The sequence below is a fragment of the Ostrinia nubilalis genome, chromosome 13 (genome assembly GCF_963855985.1).
Source record: "Ostrinia nubilalis chromosome 13, ilOstNubi1.1, whole genome shotgun sequence".
In the NCBI taxonomy this organism is placed as follows: domain Eukaryota; kingdom Metazoa; phylum Arthropoda; class Insecta; order Lepidoptera; family Crambidae; genus Ostrinia; species Ostrinia nubilalis.
In genome coordinates, this window is record NC_087100.1 from 13,429,552 (window position 1) to 13,451,081 (window position 21,530).

The window sequence follows — 21,530 nt, forward strand, 5'->3', positions numbered from 1 at the left end:
CAGCCGATAGGGGTGAAGCAGTAAAGAAAAATTTTGCAAAAACGGGAAGTATTATTCAAACTACTTTTACGCATACAAAGACGCGAGCACAGCTGGTTAATAAATAATGGAAATTAAATAAAACTATAACAGTACCTGGCCGGCCATTACCAAATCGTCAGTAGGTACTGCAGGACTTAAATAAATCGTCAACTCGTTGCGTCTTCCTTTTGTTTTGACCGCGGCTTGGACGAAGTCAATCTTTGGGCGACCAGGACTTGAAGTACTAGATTGACTTTCTGAAGATGACGTAGATGGATGCAAAATACGTGTATCAATTTGAAGTTTTCACCATTCAGCCATTAAACACCAATCGGCCTTGTCACAAAATCGTCCCGAATTTTACCAAACTGAACCCATTTTTCGCCTAATTTTGAGCTAATCTGACTAAATTCTTTATAATGTTTTTCAAACAACACTCCATAACCTCTTTTTAGTCTTATCTAGCTAAGAAATAATCGAATAGTCCTGAAATTGTATTATTTTTGTGTGTTTTAACCATTCGTAATAAAACTCGCTTCGGGTCACCGCCACTACGTTTTCTGCAAAAAAATCAAAGTTGTGCTTCAGTGTGCTGTCTACAACCCACTATTTTTTGAAGCTCACATATGTGGCTACTTCATATAAAAAATCCAGCCCGGGGACATGAGGGGACATGTAGTTCCTGGTCTCGCAAATACAGAATAACGTGAAAAAATACGAATTTTCATTTTATTTCTACATGTATCTTAATTAATTAATAGGCTATAGGAATATTTTTTTGGTTTAATATGTAATACATACTATCGGGGACTCTTCCGCCTGACCACTTTGTAAAAATTTTAGCGTAAGCGCATCGCTCCGGTCACGTGCTCACCCCGTCTCTAATTGGCGCAAACGCAAACGCATTTTACTATATTTTTACTACGACCAATAAGAGACAATCGGGGCTTAGGTTGCAATACGAAATACCATTGTGAACTTTATTGTCATACGGTTAAGGTTTAAAACGAAATGTTTCTTTTTCTTCAATCTTTCTAAGTTTTAGGCTGAGTTGCACCACCTATCTTTGACCGTAACTATAACGGTAACCGGTGCTTTTTGTATGGAGTTTGACAGATTTTTGACGTTTGTCAAAGTTAAAGTAAGATGGTGCAACTCAGCCTTAGAATTTTAATAATAGAATTTGGTTACAAACAAATAGATGTATTTTTTAATATTGTGTTTTTATACGAGGTCTGTCTGCTTTTTGCTTTGGCGAACTGTCGACATTTCTCTCCTTTGTTTTTTGTGAAGTTTTGTGATCAATAACCGATTGATTTTGTTTTGTGTTGACCCGTGCTAGTAAGTGGACTGTTTGATTGCCTTTTTATTGACCTTCGCGCGATTACTGAACCATGCCTCTCAAAATAATTCTTAATTCTTATATTTACTTACAAACTTATCTATACATTGTTAACTGTTTAAGTATTATTTAGTTTGAAGTTTAATTGTTATTGATTTAAGACCTTGTGTAAAGACACTTAATGTGCAATAAAAAATTGAATTTGAAATAAAACTAACTTAATATTATAATATTGACGATAACCAATTACCTGGATCATTGCTACCTAGTGAAATATTTGTATTAAATTGTAATAACGTAGATAAGTGTTTCTTTAAAACGGAATACAAAAGTTGCTAATGTATTAAAAATAATTAGAAACCTATTATAGGTTTTCAAAGATTTAAAAAAGTTATTATGTAGCCAGATTTTACAATAATTGTTTTTAAGTCACAAATATTCCTTAACTCTTTACTAATTAATTCAATAACATATTGTTTATAAATTATAAGTTCCGAATAAATTAAATACCTATTAAATAAGTAAAATTCGAAAGTAACTGTATGATTTTGTATTTCTCGCCTTAACAAGCTAAACTAATATCATGAGATTTATGCCCGTTTTCACCATTAAGCACTAATTTTTAAGTGATCCTTATGGTAACAAATAACAGGAATTTTGTTTACATAGGGGTCACTTAAAAATTAGGAATTGATGGTGAAAACGGGCATTACACTCTTAATATCAACAATAATTACCTATACATAGAAAGGGCTACTTTTTTCTCGGGAAATTGCACAGTTTCGGAATGTGCGACACCAATTTTGTGACCCGAGCGGGCAATCGCTAGTTCAAATTTTACGCGAAGCTCCATATAATATTTTGTAGCGATTCTTTATTGGGTTTCAAATTGACTAAAATGCGACGTTGCCAAACGAGCGCTACGGATGCGGGTAATAAGCAATACTCAATCCTAAAAGCTTTACATAGAGCTTGGTTTGCTAGGGCAAACATCTACAGTGGTGCGCCGACGCTGCTTAGACCCGAAACATGAATGAACGGGGGCGTAGCATAATCGAGCGTGTGTGTGCAAACAATTTAGGCCCTTAAGGTGTCAAGGCGTCCGAGTCCCCGATAGTACCTTCTACTTCACGATCCATAACAAAAATTTTCACAATTGTATTAGAATTAATCAGGAGACACTGATATATCAACCTCAAGAAAGTGAATAATTTGATCGTAAAATACTCACTTGTTCAAGTTCGTCTTAAAATTACTAAATTATCAGAGGATAGTTGCTAAAAATAATGACTGAATCATTACCTATGGTTATTAAGCTATCGTTTTTGCTAAACGAATGTAAGATATGCGATGACCCTTTTTGTCCAGCTAGATTGGGCTTTTGGTTCATAGTGGGTCGTCTCGAATTTTCTTTTATAGCGTAGGTCGATCAAATAAGGCCACAAACCTGGTTAACCCCTCGTGGTAAATTAAATGAGCTTTTAACGGGAATATTTCCACCCCTCGTCCCCACCGCTGCAATTCCTGTGTAGCCAGGATTTACAGCATTCTCGCCAAGTCAAGTTTTTCCCGGAGGAAAGTTAATCTGTCATTGGAACCGCAATTAAATTAATGAAAAGAACGTAGGAGGAGTTCGAAGTTAAAGTTCGAGTTCCCTCCAGTGCGAGGTGGATGACAAGCTAAATCACAATATACCTGTAGCGCGTTCCTCGGATCTTAATTCGGTCACTCCGACATCGACACCGTTGGGTTGTTGTACAATGTAGATGATGGACTGATGACCTTATAAAGGCATTGGACGCAGGTTGTTACCAACCGGGTAATATGGAAATTATTGGGGGTGGTCTATGTTCAGCAGTGGATGTCCTGTGACTGAAAGGATGATGATGATGATGATGATGAAACTCAATTCGTTATTCTCTTGTCTCCAGGATCAGCAGTGGTGAGCGTGTGCATGCGACAATTCGACGACGCGATATCGATCACGGTCGCCATAATCATCGTGGTGACGGTGGCCTTCGTCCAGGAGTACCGATCGGAGAAGTCGCTTGAGGAGCTGAACAAACTGGTGCCGCCGTCTTGCAACTGGTAAGCTTGGCTAGCGAATATAGAACAATCCCTAAAACTAATTTAAACGAGCAGAACAGTTTGCTTCCTCTGGGAATTGAACGTTGGACCTCTGGGTCTGTGACAGTCTTTACACTAGACCATAGAAACGATTAATTTGAAAAAACCTCTGAACATCCACTCGTTTCAGCCAAATGACGTCCACTGCTAGACAAAGGCCTCCCCCAAGGATTTCCATAACGAACGATCCTGCGCTGCCCGCATCCAGGCTCTTCCCGCGACCTTCATCAGATCGTCGGTCCACCTATTGGGAGGCCTACCCTGCCCTGCTACGTCTTCCGGCCCGTAGTTGCCACTCGAGAACTTTTATGCCCCAACGGCCATCGTCTCTACGAGTTACGTGCCCCGCACTAAATTATATTCAAAGACGCGATCAATTTATTTGTCATTTTTGGTAACAATATCTGCCCCAACCCCAATCCAATAACTCTTTCTGTACCTAAATTACTGTTGCTTACCACCAAAATCTCTTTTCCAGTCTCCGCGAAGGCAGCCTCGAACATTTCCTGGCTCGCAACCTCGTCCCAGGCGACATAGTCCATCTCAATGTCGGCGACAGAGTACCGGCGGACTTGCGACTGTTCGATTCAACGGACCTTGCCATCGACGAGTCTTCCTTCACTGGGGAGACCGAACCGGCTGGCAAGAATGTGTTACCTAACAAGGCATCTGCTGGGAGAGTTAATAAGGACAACATCGCCTTTATGGGGACCTTAGTGCGATGCGGTAACGCTAAGGTTAGTTTTCCTAAATTCTTCAGTTATATCCTTGGGGACAGTAAAGGAACGAATATAGGCGAGTCTTCGTTCACTGGGGAGACTGAACCAGCTGGGAAGAATGTGCTACCTAACAAGGCATCCGCTGGAAGGGTTAATAAGGACAACATCGCCTTTATGGGGACCTTAGTGCGATGCGGCAATGCTAAGGTATGTTTCCCTATTATTTAGTCGCTTGGTAACAATAAAGGAACGAATATAGGCGAGTCTTCGTTCACTGGCGAGATCGAACCGGCTGACAAGAATGTGCTGCCAAATAAAGCGTCCGCTGGGAGGGTTAACAAAGATAACATGGCCTTTATGGGAACCTTAGTCCGATGCGGCAACGCTAAGGTTAGTTTCTGTAGTCCTTTGTCACTATAGAGTAGTATAGGAACGAATATAGACGAGTCTCGTTCACTGGGGAGACTGAACCGACTGGGAAGAATGTGCTACCAAACAAGGCATCCGCTGGAAGGGTTAACAAGGATAACATCGCCTTTATGGGGACCTTAGTGCGATGTGGCAACGCTAAGGTATGTTTCCCTATTGTTTAGTCGCTTGGTAACAATAAAGGAACGAATATAGTTGAGTCTTCATTCACTGGGGAGACCGAACCGGCTGGCAAGAATGTGCTGCCGAATAAAGCGTCTGCTGGAAGGGTTAACAAGGATAACATCGCCTTTATGGGGACCTTAGTGCGATGCGGTAACGCTAAGGTTAGTTTTTGTAGCCCTTTGTCACTATATGTAGAGTAGTAAAGGAACGAATATAGACGAGTCTTGGTTCACTGGGGAGACCGAGCCGGCTGGCAGTAATGAGCTAACGTACAAGGATTGCAACGAATTCGTTGGTTAATAAGGTTAATATTGCTAACTTTCTTTTCCTTGCCTTACTTTAGTAAGATATGTTAATGATGAAAATAAACTGGTTATTGAATACTGATAAGTTTTTGTCAGTGATAGATTACTAACGAATAAAAATGTGTGTAAAGAAGCGTCATTAAATATACGACTATGATAAGAATCGGTAAGGGAAAACGATATGAATAACTCCTTTTCTTCTTATAAATTCTATAAGTGTCTTATCAATCTATTAATGCTCGATTCTACGATAAAAATTATGAGATCATCCATCTGTGTCCAATCCCATCCAATTCTGATTATATTATTTACTCATCCTGATAAATATGACTTTTATAATATTATAAAGTTACTACATAAATGTGTTCTTAATTTATAAAAAAGAAAGATTATGTAGTTGTAAAATTAGCGTTGATGAAAATCTACTAGACTAGAGGGAAGTCGATCCTTAACTCCGAACTCCTATGTTCTTCTCCAATGACAGCTTAACTTTGTACTGAGACAAACTTGACCTTCACTGGTTGGATTTTTATTAGCGTTCAAGCTGTAGATTCCAACTGTTCAATATGGAAATCATTGGGGGAGATGATGATGATTTTGGCTACACAGGAGTTGCAATGGTGCCAACGAAAGGTGAACATTATCCCGAAAAAGTGCCATTGAGCGATCCGAATTCGGCGACATTTCCGCATGATGCATCAATGCATCGGAGGAGGCCCTCAAGACTCCCCTGCAGAAGGCCATAGCTCTTAAGACTAGTTCGGACTAGACTCGTCATATAATCGTGTGTCGATTAATTAGTAGCTAACTTGTCTGAACACAAGTAAGCGTAGTTTTGTGTCTATCTGTCACTGTCGCTCATGCTAGCATCTTTCTTTGCGTGAGAGTGATGGCGAACTTACGATTCGAAACTACGAACAATGTTTTTCGAAATAATCCCGCTGTTGATTAAGTCAAGTTCTCACATACAAAACACCATTAATGTGCCCATTTGTAAACTTCCATATATCTCTCACAGGGGATCGTAGTGAGCACCGGCGAGCGATCCGAGTTCGGCGACATTTTCCGCATGATGCAAGCAGAGGAGGCCCCAAAGACTCCCCTGCAGAAGTCCATGGACACCCTCGGCGCTCAGCTGTCGATGTATTCCTTCTGCATCATCGGCTTCATCATGGTCACCGGCTGGCTGCAGGGCAAGGCTCTGCAGGACATGTTTACCATTGGCGTCAGTTTGGCTGTGGCTGCTATTCCTGAAGGTAAGACTTGACAATATGGTTAAGGATCTCATATTTTCTTCTAGTAAATTTCGTTGCAGTTCGTTTCGTTTTCGTACATTATAGTTTAATTTTAACAAACTTGATCTTCTCTGATTGGTGTTGCAGTGGTTGGAACCATAGCTCTATAGAGAGTAGTTTGACACATTGTTTAACTTGTTAAGCATTCACATGTCAAGATGAAGTAAACATGTTCTCGAATAGAAACCACAAATGTTGTGTAGAACGCATTTGATAGATAGAACGCCGATCACATAAGATAACTGGGATCAGCTGGATGAAAAAGCGGGATATGAAACTATCGGGAAATCGCGCTGTGTCATTTCTTGCTTACATCCAGATGATAATGGTGTCCATATAAAAGTTTATCCAATAAATTTTCCAACTTGATTATTAATATAAATTATGAGGTATTCTAGGATCAAGCTGTCTATAGACATATTGTGTCCATTTTGAGGATCGCAGGCCAAATCAAAGCCTAGCTTAAAAATACTTCTAGTTTCAAGATTTTTTTAGGGTTTATCTACGAATTCTTTAAATTAATCTCACAATCATTAACTTCTCAGGTCTCCCAATCGTGGTGACGGTGACACTGGCTCTCGGCGTGATGCGGATGGCGAAACGAAACGCCATTGTGAAAAAACTGCCAACAGTGGAAACCTTAGGATGCGTCAACGTCATTTGCAGCGACAAGACTGGTGAGTTTGGATAATGACAGCCGTCTTTTGCTTCAGTTTTATGACATCGGTTTTGTAAAATGATTAAGTGAGTTGATTAGTAAATTAAAAATTTAGTAAGTTGGCAGTAGTTTAAAGATTATCGGATCGAAAGAAACAATGTCTACTGGCAAATCGACAATTAAAAACAAGACAGACACAAGTACAAGCAAAGGGGTTTACATAGGTACATAAATAAATATTTGGCTCAGGACTAGGTGCATTTGAATTCATTATGGTCGTGAAAAGAAAAGTCCCATTTTCCTCATAATACCCGTGTAAAGATAGGACAGACCAGTTATTTAGTGACTATCCTCACCGAATCGGTATCGGTAATCTCCAACTCAGTAGACCAACATCTAGTGAAAGTCGCGGAAAGTACCTGTATAGCATATTATGTACACACTTCCCGCGATAACAACGCAGGACCGTTCGTTATTCAACATTTTTGAGGTTTTCCTTTAACCAGCAAAACGAAACGAATCTTTACCTCATTTTCTCCCTCAGGCACTCTAACTAAGAACGAGATGACCGTGACGACGATATCGACCTCCGGCGGCCATATTGCTGAAGTAACAGGCGCGGGCTACAACGCACGCGGTGACGTGCAACTGCGCGCTTATAAGGGACGGGACTTGGATGTGGCGCGTATGGGAGTTCATACTATGCTCGAGGTATGACTATTTTATTTTATTACCTGATACATGACTTCTCAGGACGTATGACGTCATAGAAAGTGTGACGTCATGGTGCGGGCTACAACATATAACGGGCGAGACCTGGATTTGGCACGTACCTCTCAACGCTACACCCTCGCAAACCCTCGCACCTCCCACTCTCGCAAGAAGCGGGCATAAGGGCCGATACCTCGACGCTGAACCATATTGGAAGTATGACCAGCGGGCCTAAAAAGGCCGCTTTGAGCAATTCTTATTAGATTCATATTAAGATTCAGATTTAAAAACACAAAATGGCCACTTGTCGGCAATTCATATTATGATTCGGATACAATTCATATTCGGCAATTCATTCATTTGACAGTTTTGTATGAGAAGTCGTAAAATGGTCCACAAAATAGGAATTGCTAATGTGTCAATTAGCAGAATCATAAGAAGTTACTCGAGAGTAACATTTTACAATTCAGCTAGTTCGTAATTTCAAAAAATAAATTAATAATGGAAGATTTAGGCCTTTATGTAAACTTTTGGGAGCATGCCCGTATTATGGAGTGTTTTACATCGTCTAGGCTAGTATGGGGTGTTTGCAAAGGGTGCTTTTGACTTAGAATTGAGTAATATAATTAGAAATAGAAATGCATTATAGAACTTTAAAATATTTGTCGAAAAATGTGTACCTATACCTCAATCGATTCTTACAAGTATTAAGTAGGTACCTACCTAATTTAAATCCCATAGTAAATAACTATCAAGGTATGAGTCCACGATTTAGGGGGAGGGTTGAGGAGGGTAGGGAGAGGGTAGCTATTTAAAAGCAAAAAATTAAACCGACTCCAAAAAACCTACACTAAAAGGTAGAAAAATAATTACTAATTACTTATTTATTAGGACGAATTAATATTATTACTTATTAATATTTATGTAGGTATACCATGATTGATACTTCTGGAGTCGGTGCCAAGATTATGAAACGTGTGAAGTTTGCCTGCACTTGCCTTTTTTTTTATAAAATTTAACTCATTTCTTGCTTTTTAGTTAACTAATTATGACCTTGATGGTACCACTGAAGGTAGGCAGTACATTGAGACCATATTCTTTATGTCTAGTGTAAATAATATTCCCTACAAAATACATCGGCAACCTAAAAAGACCTTAAACCGTCAGCCCACCTTAAAAACATGAATACAAGTGTTGGTCTATTTGTACCTATAATATTTAAATTATCCTCCAACTCCTATGCATTAAGGAGTTGTACCTACCATGTTCATCATGATGAGATGATGACTATCTGATGGAAACACTTGAATAACTTTAGAAACTATACTTATCTATAAAATTAAAAGAATTATCCTCCAACTCCTGAGCATTAAGGAGTTTTGCCTTCTATCATCAGCTCATCAATATGAGATGATGATGAGCAAATACTTGAATAACTTATAAAAAAGTTTGTTTGTTTGTAAGTATACAATTTGAGGGTTGCCCTCGATTTCCCTAGGATCCCATCATCAGATCCTGACTTGGTGACAATGGGACCACCTCAGAAGTGTACCCTATCGAACAAAAAAAGAATTTTTAAAATCGGTCCACAATTGACGGAGTAATCGGTGAACATACCATACATAGAAAAAAAAACATACAGTCGAACATTTATAACCTCCTCCTTTTTGAAGTCGGTTTAAAAAATATAATTAGCTGGATCACTATTCCATATTAAGAGGATATACGTATTTTCTTATATGTTTGAGTTCTATTTTAAGATAAATAAGTGCAAAATTTTTTGAAGGACACTGAGTTTCCACAACAAAATGCATAAACGAAACCTCGCACAATCCCTCCCTATCACACTAAGCGAATATTGTTTCTTTTGTCAATAACATAAAATAACGCTTGGAATGTATGTCAATCACTTAAAACCTTGATTTATCGCCCCTATTCATCTCCGCGAGTTTACATCGAAAACAAAACACGCACGATGGCCCACCTACAGGATACTATTCGACAAGGCCTCACATACGAGCGAGCATTGACTCACGCACGCGTATTCTTGTGTATGATGGAAGAAAATAAAGAAAATCGTGTACTAAATACTGTGCAGTATTTAACTGCCTAACTAATAATAAAAACACAGAATTTACTTTTTTAAGTTGCCTCAAGACACTGAGAGGTAAATAACTAGTTAATATTATTCATGATAATTCATGCTAAATCATGTATTTCCTCCGCCATTTTCCGCAGTTTGGCACCTCACGTCACATCATTTTACCGAAGTCAGCCCTATAGCTTCGGCGCAGTGCCGATCACTGACGTTTGTCAACAAAATGGTGCTTGACTCTTGAGGCAGGCTAAATTACACCATATTGTTAATAACATTGTGCATACATTTTTTTAAATACCTTCGCGAAGTAAAACTTCTGTACGTAGTACTTATTATTATTCTGTGGTATGACGTCAAAATACGCGTGACATCATAGCAGGTGCAAGAAAACACCATCCTTGCTACAGGTGTGACGTCACAGGAGATACCACATAACCCACACTTGCGTCGCCGGACACGGGTAAAAGCGGCCATTATGCTAGAGGAAATATGACGTCACAACTGCTACCTTGCTGAAGTCCAGTCAATTCTTCATTTTAGTTACCAAAAACAATTTTAAGTAAAAAAACAATCCTGAGGCGATGTAAAGTTACAATCCTTGGTGAAGTTACAAACATCAAACCTTTATTTTAACCCTATGTGAGCGTTATCTGCAACAACTCATAAACTATCTTAATTTTTTTCAGGTCGGCGTTCTCTGCAACAACGCGATCATCCGTGACGAAACGTTATACGGGCAACCTACAGAGGGCGCTATACTGGCGTGCGCTCTGAAGAACGGTATGGAAGACATCAGGGAACAATACACCAGGCTGCATGAGATCCCGTTCAGGTAAGAAAGTAATTCGTCCCTTCGTTTCAGCCAAATGTTTTCCTGGATATAGGCGTCCCCCAAGGATTTTCACAACCATCGGTCCTGTGCTGTCCGCATTTAGGTGTTTCCTGCGACCTTCGCCCGATCGTCGGTCCACCTAGTAGGAGGCCTGCCCACGACGTCCTCCAGCCCGTGGTCGCCACTCGAGAACTTTTCTGCCCCAACGGCCATCGTATCTGCGAGCTATGTGCCACTTGACGAAGAAAGTGGTTATAAAATGGAAGTTTTCCATGGTTTCGGCAGAGTTGAATAGAAAACTCTTCCCGTGGATGTCGTGAGAAGCGAGTGAATATCAAACGTCCCCAACCCGTTTGGTCAGCATTGGGAGTATAGTGTTGTTGCTTCAAAGATAGCAGAAAAAACGTGCCGGAGTCAAAGACTGCACTGACTTTATTTCATGCTCCATACGAGAGTTCTTTTCAATACTCAAAACTTTAATATTTATTGTTATACACAACATAATATTGGACACCGTTGGATACACCCTTTTTTTCTGAGCATCGCTGTGACAGAAGGAAAATATATTTCTTATCCTAATGTTTCATTAAAATACTACTTCTGCGTATATGAGTTGATTTTATGCATCTAGGCAGAGCCTGGTAAATGGTGTTTTAAAGATGAAATAGTGTTTTGCTAAAGTCCGGTCGCCGAGCACGTAGAATTTTGTCCAATGACCCCAAGCGATCTTTATCGCTCGCGCGTAAAAATATTGCTGTCGCGACTGTGCGACGGGCGCCCGCAGTGAGTGTGCGAGCGAAACGAAATTCTACGTGCTCGGCGACCGGACTTTATTTGGAAACCACTGCCTTTTGAGAAAGGAAACGGTACTCTCCATTGCCTGATACCAATGTAGTAGGTTGTTAACCACTAACATTCACCTTCTTTCCGCAGCTCTGAAACAAAAATGATGGTTGTAAAATGCGCTCCCAAATTCGGCGACGGCAAAGCGAAAGAAGAGGTGTTCGTCAAGGGTGCCATAGAGAAAGTCCTCCCCATGTGCACCAGATACATCGACAGTTCCGGAAACTACGCGCCTATTACCAAAGACAAGCAGAACGATTTCATGAGCGAGGCGTATAATATCGGACGGATGGGTAAGTTCTTCATAAAACGCTGAAAGCGTTTTCGCCCGCTTGGCATGTTTGTTACTACAGTTTTTGAAATTGAAATTTTTCTACAACACTTTCTTTTTAAAGCTCAATTAATATAAATTTTCATTGCCATAGACTAAAATTAATTAAACGATCACTTTGAGCTTTATTGAAGGATCATTTTTATTCAGCATAGACAAAACAATTGAAATTGACAGGGATACCTTTACATTTGTTTAGATTTATCTGACCTATTATAGTTAGTAAGATTTAATCGTAAAAAATAAAAATATACTCATCATGAGCATGATGATATTTAATCGGGTAATCATTTTCTGATTATCCAGGCTATAGGTTAACTTTTCCGTTTTTTTCATGGAATTTTCTACTGACATTTCACAAACTTGCCGCGTAGTTTTTATAATTGTTTGGAAAGATTTGTTTTAAGGATTTCTTAAACACTAAAAATCCGTCCCAATTTTCTTGTGTCCTCTACTCTATGTAATTCTCTACTAACACTCGAAATCCGTAGCATGTTTCTTATGTCTTCAAACCTACTATAATATAACGTTTATTCTAGGTCTCCGCATCATAGCCCTGTGCCGCGGCGACAGTCTCGAAGCGCTAACTTATACAGGAGTATGCGGCGTATGCGACCCGCCGCGACCAAACGTACGGGACGCGGTCGCTACGCTTCGCCGAGCCTGTGTGGATGTCAAGATGGTCACTGGAGACGCCAGGCCCACTGCTTTGGCTGTCGGTAAGTCAAGAGCTTTAGAGTTTGGTTGTCGCCAAGTCAAGAGCTACAGAGTTTGGCTGTAGGTAAGTCACAGAGCTTCAAAGTTAGATTTGAAGCGCTCCCATACACAATAGTATGCGGCGTGTGCGACCAAACGTGCGGGACGCGGTCGCTAGGTTGCGGCGAGCCTGTGTCGACGTCAAGATGGTCACTGGAGACGCCAGGCCCACTGCTTTGGCTGTCGGTAAGTAACTTATAGCTTCAGAGTGCATTTCAGAGTTAGTCTAGAAGCCCTAACATACACAGGAGTGAGTGGAATGTGCGGGACGCGGTCGCTACGCTGCGCCGAGCCTGTGTGGATGTCAAGATGGTCACTGGAGACGCCAGGCCCACTGCTTTGGCTGTCGGTAAGTCAACTAAGGCTTCAGAGTGCATTTCAGAGTTAGTCTAGAAGCCCTAACATACACAGGAGTGAGTGGAATGTGCGGGACGCGGTCGCTACGCTGCGCCGAGCCTGTGTGGATGTCAAGATGGTCACCAGGGACGCCAGGCCCACTGCTTTGGCTGTCGGTAAGTCAAGAGCTTCAGATTTAGATTCACAGAAGTGTGTCGAACATACAAGACGCTGTACCTATATGGCAATGAGCTTGCGTTGATGCTAAAATAGTCACTAGGAACGCCAAGCTCACTGCTTTGGCTGTCGGTGAGTTAATACAGCTTCAGAGATAGATTCACAGGAGTGTGTCGAACATACAAGACGCTGTACCTATATGGCAATGAGCTTGCGTCGATGTTAAAATGGTCACTAGGAACGCCAAGCTCACTGCTTTGGCTGTTGGTAAGTCACAGAACTTAAGAATTTATAAACTCAATATGAAACAATAGAAGTGTACGCATACTCGTTCCAGCTATTATTGAGCATACAGCGCTTATTCGATGTCTGAAAGAAGTACCGGAATCGAACTAAGAAATAAATGAAATAGAAGCGTTTTTACGTTGTTTGTAGGAATTAACTAATAGTGACGTTACTGGTTACGAACCTTTCCTGTAATTGAATGTAATCTAACACTTAGTTTTTATTTCAGCTCAAATGGTTGGCTTGGACGTGTTGCACTCGCAGTCCCTTTCTGGCGAACAGTTGGACTCCATGCCTGATGATGAACTGGACAGAATTATTGACACAGTGAGTTTCTGTTTACTTTAAAAGGTGTATTTTTGTAGCGAGACAGCATATTAGACTATACATTTTGTTGTAATATCACCTATTCCAACTACATAAGATACTGCAATGTTTACCTTAATGTGCTATCGTTTGTAACAAGGAAATTGTGAGTATTTCACTGAGGTGGATTTCAGTTTACTTATGTAGTCATGGGCAAATTAAAAAAGCCTTGTTTGTGAATTAGATATGAATGATTTTATTATTTTTTAACTGTTAGTTTTTTTAATTGCTAATTAATTAATTTTACTATCTTTTTTAGGTGAGCGTATTCTACAGGGTGACACCGAAACACAAGCTATCAATTGTGAAGTCTCTGCAGAGGCTCGGAAACATTGTAGGAATGACTGGTTAGTTGGGTTTTTATATTCTTTTCAGGATTTTTTTTTTATTAATTACATTACTGGGAGTTTATTAGAGCCCATTGTTTTTGTAAATGTCAGTATTATATATTTTTACACACGAAAAATAATATATTAAGTGCCAAAATCAGCCTCTTCGCATGGAAATGGATTTATTTACATGCTAATCATTAATCATGTGGATTCCACGAGTGTGGTTTCAGAATACGTGCTACAATTTCGATTGTTTTTCAGTTGACGGACTCAAATTCGATTATTTTTCAGTTGACGGACTCAAATTCGATTGTTTTTAAGTTGACCGACTCAAAGGGTTATGCCCACTTAGTATGGGACCTTTGGCCTGAGGTGGACAGACATTACAGCATGTAATTTGTTATTTATTAAATAGTCTATACCAGTAAGAAACAGAATATAAATATCATTTTGTATCCAAGTCCTTAAAAAAAATTTTTTTTGCTTAAGACTAGAAAGGTTAGAAGCAAAATAAAACACCATTTTTTTTTATTATTATTATTTTAATCTGACTCATGGGTCAATAAAATATTGTCTAGGATCTAGGCAGGTGGAAATACATGTTCCTGATACCTTGCCCAGCTCAAAAACCACAAAATTGTCATAACATGAGCACAGCAACCTACTGTTATTCGGCCAATATCAGGGCAAATTAATCCTCGTCCCATCATGTGTTTGTTGGGGCTCCACAGCATGTGTAGCAGCTCGATCAGCTCACTGCCACTTAAGGATGACATATTTGGTCAGATCCCCGCAGCTGAAACAAAGAAATTAATTATGGTATCATTCAAAATTCATTCTTTAAGATATTGAGATGTGATGTCAATTTTTATCTATCAGTAAGAAGTATTTGTATAGAAAAAAATATACACTTTGTTCGAATATATCAAGCCAATGTCTTTAATAAAATATAATGAAAATAATTATAAAAAAACTTACTTGACGAGGTGAAATCTGTTCCATTATTACATTATTTTCGAATATGTGATTCTCTTTCCGTGTTAATATGCAGTCTATAGAACGTATTTGTAACAAAGACAATCCACGTTAACAGTGACCAGTGCTAGAGGTTGCTTCTTCATTTGAAATATTATTTGTCCTTGATTGGTGCAGAGCCACACCGTGGCCACGGTCCAACATGAGTGACAACATACACTGCTGTTATCAATCTAAAAAAAAAGTTTTATTAGGATTATGGTAATCTACGGTAAAGGTAGTTGATCAATCAAATACATTGTAAAAGGTATTCAACAAGTCCACACGCTCATCAATCAATAACTTACCAGCTGAGGAGTCATCCACTGACATTATAACCAACTGAACTTAATAAGCTCTAGACTATGTCGCCTCCTCTGCATCATGTCAGCTATACAATTGATACATATCATAGGTTCCTCATGAGGTTGAGGAATTGCTAGTTGCATTATCCAAAATCGGGCTGGGGTTAACATTGGGGCTCGGGTCGGAGTCCATACGTAAGCCGTGGTCGGCGTTTAGGCAAGGTTCGATGTCCGAAAGTGAGCCATTGGTCATTGGTTGAGTGAGATTCGTAGTTCGAGAGTATGCCAGGGTCATCGGGAAGGGAAGCATCGAGGACCATGGTCAAAAAAATAAAGACGTCAAAAGGGAAACTTATACAACACTCTTCTGCTTTTATTTTGGCAAAAACTTGGTTTTGAGAACTAAACAACACTCACGATGAAAAATACAAAACAAAACGAATGACAGATAACAGCTGTGACAATATTTTCAGTGTTGCCATGCTAATAATGTGGTGATGAATAAAAATAATCGATATAAAAATCGATTGTATTTTTGATGACTCGAAATAAGGTGTATAATAAGGTGTGTGTAAAATAAGGTTTCATTTAGTTATTTAAATATTTTTGGTAGTGTTATTAGAATATTAAAAAGTTTTATAAATGTCATTTTAATGAATACGTATTTAAAAAAATAATAATTGTCATAGTCGAACAACAATCGATATGAATCGATTCTTACCGATAAGATTCATTTTGGCAACACTGAAATGAGTGTTAAAGACAGGAAGTTGTAATTATCACATAAAGTACTATTTAAATTGGATTTTTATAAAGGCAAATTGATACAAAGTTACACTAAGTGAATACTTTAAAAATTAATTAAAAAATTTTGGAAAATTCATATTTTCATTAGCAGCTTGTCCACGCCAGGCCAGAAATGAACATTGTCCTTTGATTGTTTTCTTAGTCAACGGACTCAAATTCGACTGTTTCTTTCTCTGACGAATATATCGATTGTTTTAGGTGACGGAGTGAATGACGGCGTGGCGTTGAAACGGGCTGACATCGGTATTGCTATGGGCAAGAATGGCACAGACGTGTGCAAGGAAGCCGCCGACATGATCCTGCTTGATGATGACTTTGCTACTATCATGTGAGTCTAGCCACCTTCCAGCTCCATCATTAGACCCTAGTTACCATATAAGATTGAAGTGCTCGTCAATACGAATTAAACAAGCCCAAACTCGACGGATTCGCAAGCTGAAGTGGCAATGGGCAGGGCACATAGTACGCAGAACTGACGGCCGATGGGGCAACAAGGTTCTGGAGTGGAGGCCGCGTACCGGAAAATGCAGCGTGTGACGTCCACCCACAAGGTGGACCGACGACCTGATAAAGGTAACAGGAAGGCGCTGGACGCAGGCAGCTACCAACCGGGCAACATGGAAAGCATTGGGGGAGCCTATGTTTAGCAGTGGACGTCCTATGGCTGAGATGATGATACTGCTGGGACTTTCTGAACTCGATTGTCAGATAGGACATAACGTTGATAAAGATTGCAAGCGTGAATCGATCTGATTTTTCGAAAGACTAAACTGCTTTTAACATTGGCCACGCTCATGCAAGCCATAGAGAAAGAATGAGACTAAAAAGTTTGCTTAGTTTAGAACTAGGCGGCGCAATGTAAAATGTTCAAGTACATTTTATTTATTGTTTTTTTTTTCAGTGCCGCAATCGAAGAGGGCAAGTGCATATTCTACAACATCCGCAACTTCGTCCGCTTCCAGCTTTCGACGTCGATCGCCGCGTTGTCGCTCATCGCTCTCGCTACTCTCATGGGCATACCGAACCCGTTGAATGCTATGCAGATACTGTGGATCAATATTATTATGGACGGTTAGTTGTTTGATTATTCAATACTAGCTTTCCGCCCGCGGCTTCGCCCGCGTGGAATTTTGTCTGTCACAGAAAGCATTATCGCGCGCGTCCCTGTTTAAAAAACCGGGCTAAAAACTATCCTATGTCCTTTAAACTATCTCTATGCCAAATTTCATCAAAATCGGTTTAGTGGTTTAGGCGTGAAAGCGAGACAGACAGACACAGAGTTACTTTCGCATTTAATATATTAGTAGAGTAGAACGCCGATTAACCGAATCGCCAATTATCCGAATCGGTCCTAAGCGTAATATAAAAAATTAAAACCAAGTTACTTTTGATTTGTTTTGTTGGAACTCAGATATAATTTCAACTCAGTAGAAATATATCTGTTTGTTAAACTTATTAAAGTTTATTCTATGTATGTGTGACAGTACGTTTTTCTCTATTACCAGTCTTATGTCCGATTATCCGAATTTTCGATTATCCGAATCGACCCCGGTCCCAATTAATTCGGATAATCGGCGTTCTACGTATATATTACCAGGCCTGTTCATCTCCGCGAGTTTACATCGAAAACAAAACACGCACGATGGCCACCTACAGGATACTATTCGACAAGGCCTCACATACGAGCGAACATTGACTCGCGCACGCGTATTCTTGTGTATGATGGAAGAAAATAAAGAAAATGGTATACTAAATACTGTGCAGTATTTAACTGCCTAAATAATAATAAAAACACAGAATGTACTTTCTTAAGTTGCCTCAAGACACTGAGAGGTAAATAAGTAGTTAATATTATTCATGATAATTCATGTATTTCCTCCGCCATTTTCCGCAGTTTGGCACCTCACGTCACATCATTTTACCGAAGTCCGCCCTATTGGCTCTGTGCATGATTACAGCGCCAACTAGCGTCCACAACTTTGTGGGCTCTGTCACATTGACATTTAGGTCGTATATTTGTGAAAAAATATCGAAATGAAAAAATAACAAATATTTTCGACTAATAAATTGTTGTGATACCACGATTTGGGTAGAAAAAAGGTTTTGAAATCATTTTGGTCATTCAAATCAAATGAGGTAAGTCCAAAAAGTGTGTTTAATTTTGATTGTGTCAGGGTTTGTTTACTTTATTTATAGTTGTAGTTTTACAGTACCGGTTTTACAGTAAACCAGCCCTATCGAAATACAGTCCACTCTCTTATTTAAGTTCCCAGTAGGACCCTTTTCATGCGATTAATTAATGATATTAAAATGTATTATGTAGAATCGCTTTGCCATTGACAGATACATCTGATGACAGAGCTTACATTATTTCTACTTTTGACCACCATGAGCGCTGCGATAGATTATGTTACCCCCACCTATAGTCTATCCAATATAGCTTGATTAGAATGACAGCTGCCATCAAAAGTAACGACATAACTTTGTAGTAGCGATCAATGAGAGCTAAATATTGGCGGACAAGAAATAATTCACGTCTGACCTACAAACAATATTTTCGACGACAGTGCTTCCAATAAAAATGTTAATTTCGTGTAAATGCAGCGTTAAATTACACCAATAAGTAGTAATTCGAAATTATAAAAATCAAGCTAGAGTATTAACGACGTTTCTACAAGGTTATCTCGAGTTACAAAAATGTTAGTGTTGGGACATATCGACAAATGTCATATTAAATTAAAACTAATTTTTTAACATATTTAACAAATTTTTTTTCTAACTAATTTTTTAACATATTTAAGTCAAGTTATACGTTTCTCTAAATGTTCACTATTAAAAACCAAAAAACATTTCGTTCTTAAATAATCAAACATCGGAAATCAATCACCGGTAATTTTTTGGGTATTCATAGCACCGTTGCTCTAGAAGAGATGCCCACCGCCCTCTAGCGAGAGGAAAAAACCACTGAAGAACACTGATGATAATGACTACGACTTAGGTTGTACACCCTTGACATGAATTTTAAATTTTGCTGTCTTTAAATTTAAATCATAATTGTCATTTTTATGAATAAAGATATGACGAAAAATTGGGTGCATTTTTTTATATCATTTTTTCGAAAACTTATCGATACATCTATGTGAACCGTACGAAACATACCCAGCACTAGTCACATTCGTTTGACAGCCGTCATTCTAATCAAGCTATATTGGATAGACTATAGTACTTCGCACCCAGCGAATAGCTTCGGCGCAGTGCCGATCACTGACGTTTGTCAACAAAATGGTGCTTGACTCTTGAGACAGGCAAAATTACACCATATTGTTAATGACATTGAGTATACATTTTTTTAAATACCTTCGCGAAGTAAAACTTCTGTACGTAGTACTTATTATTATTCTGTGGTATAACGTAAGAGGCGACTCATATTATCTGGTCAGACTGTTCTTCCATTTTCTTCGGGTGAATTGGAGAAGGTCCTGCTCTTGCAGTGGAGACTGAATGTCCTGATTATCGTGATGATGACAATTGAAGGGGTATTTGACACCACCTGTTAATTAACGTTTTTTATGAACTGTTAAAACGCGATTCTTCCAAACATTTTGTATGACAACATAAGTCATAAGTCAGTGACTTTACTTTTTTTTACCAATCTCAAAGCAAAAAATATAATTACTGTTATTTTCGAGCAATCCATCGACCAGTGTGTCCCACATTATCTTGCCAAAACTAAATGATCTGCTATTATACATGACTAGCGGCTGCCCACGGCTTCGTATGCGTGGACCCCGTTTTACCCCCTTAGGGGTTGAATTTTGGAAAATCCCGTCTTAGTGAGCACCTACGTTCTAAAAGGAACCCTCATGTAAAATTTGAGGCTCCTAGCACTTGTAGTTTCTGAGATTTCGTGATGAGTGAGTGAGTCAGTCGATCAGTGACCTTTCGCCCTTTATTCGCAAATTGTCAAGCGGTCGCAATCTGCCAAATTCGCAAAATGTCAAGTTTTAAAATTGTCTTTATATTACGGTTTTATGGTTTCATATTTAAAAAAACCTTAACATTTTAATGATTAAAAGTTTTGCCAATTACATTTTTAAAATTTGACATTTTGCGAATTTGACAATTTGCGAATTTAGCAAATTGCGAATTTGACAATTTGCGCATAAAGGCCTTTCGCTTTTATAGATATTGATTACTAATTTCGATATTCCCGCAGGCCCCCCCGCACAATCATTGGGAGTCGAACCGGTAGACCACGAGGTGGTGCGACGCCGGCCGCGAGATACATCGCGGCGGATCATCTCGCGCGGGCTGCTGGCTAACGTATTGCTGTCTGCCGCCATCATTATAGCTGGCACCCTGTGGGTCTTCAATAGAGAGGTCAGTCTAGTTCAAAATGGTGTCTATTTAAGATTATTTTATAAATCAGATGCCCCATCGAGCAACCTTAACTTGCAGCAGAAGTTAAGTTATTTTTATGTTACTTAGGGCTGATTTTACTATCGTCGGATAACTTTACTTAACTGAAGAATAAGTTTGGCACGTTGACAGTTTCAGTATGGGAAATATGTCAAAATGACAAGTTTATTTTTCAGTTAAAAGTTATCTGACGATGGTAGAACCAGTCCTTATTTCTTACACAGTTTTGTCTCTTTCAATCACAGATTAACATTCATCTCATTCATTTATTTTTATTTCACCGCTAATCAAATTGCAATCAATACAAATATCGCATTGGAATAGTTTCGCTCTTAGGATCCGCTCATTATAGCGTACACCATTCAGTTCTAATTTGTATCAGAAGCTTAAATAGGCGAGAAGGTGATTCTAGTGCTCAAATATGTACAAACTTTCATAAGGGAATAACATCAAAAACGTTCTAAGTAAATCGACCCGCAATAACTTTTTATCCCAGAATAATTGCTTCTGCTCTAACCCACCAAAAACCTGGGGTGTTCCCTCTGCCGCTTAGTAGTAGCCTTGCATACTTGGGTGCTAGAAACGACTAAGACGCCTTCCGCAGACGTCTCGCATTACACGGCGGGATATTCCCATTGAGGTGGGGCCGAAATGATTAGCCGGGACCCGCGACCCTAAAAAGACATATAGTCTGGTCGCTGAGCACGTAGAATTTTGTCCAATGACCCCAAACTACCCATCCTTATCGCTCGCGCGTAATTATATTGCTTTCGCGACTGTGCGTCGGGCGGTAGCAGTGAGTGTGCGAGAGACAGCAATATAATTACGCGCAAGCGATAAGGATAGGTAGCTTGAGG

General features: G+C 39.4%; 1 protein-coding gene and 1 long non-coding RNA gene across 2 annotated transcripts in view; one reads left to right on the top strand and one right to left on the bottom strand.

Moving 5' to 3' along the window:
* The window catches only part of LOC135077739 (calcium-transporting ATPase type 2C member 1), a 66,378-nt gene that overhangs the window by 34,827 nt on the left and 10,021 nt on the right, over positions 1 to 21,530 (top strand). The window contains exons 4-16 of the mRNA XM_063972315.1: positions 3,295 to 3,451; positions 3,969 to 4,227; positions 6,127 to 6,364; positions 6,949 to 7,080; positions 7,606 to 7,772; positions 10,557 to 10,702; positions 11,636 to 11,838; positions 12,416 to 12,595; positions 13,660 to 13,757; positions 14,056 to 14,143; positions 16,453 to 16,582; positions 17,156 to 17,325; positions 20,471 to 20,634. Coding sequence (XP_063828385.1) covers positions 3,295 to 3,451; positions 3,969 to 4,227; positions 6,127 to 6,364; positions 6,949 to 7,080; positions 7,606 to 7,772; positions 10,557 to 10,702; positions 11,636 to 11,838; positions 12,416 to 12,595; positions 13,660 to 13,757; positions 14,056 to 14,143; positions 16,453 to 16,582; positions 17,156 to 17,325; positions 20,471 to 20,634 — 2,132 coding nt within the window. The remainder of the gene's footprint in view (positions 1 to 3,294; positions 3,452 to 3,968; positions 4,228 to 6,126; positions 6,365 to 6,948; positions 7,081 to 7,605; positions 7,773 to 10,556; positions 10,703 to 11,635; positions 11,839 to 12,415; positions 12,596 to 13,659; positions 13,758 to 14,055; positions 14,144 to 16,452; positions 16,583 to 17,155; positions 17,326 to 20,470; positions 20,635 to 21,530) is intronic.
* On the bottom strand, positions 14,465 to 16,038 carry LOC135077743 (uncharacterized). The gene is made up of 3 exons (XR_010258496.1): positions 15,451 to 16,038; positions 15,107 to 15,336; positions 14,465 to 14,924 (listed from the first exon to the last, which is right to left on the bottom strand). It is a non-coding gene; the product is annotated as an uncharacterized LOC135077743 (long non-coding RNA).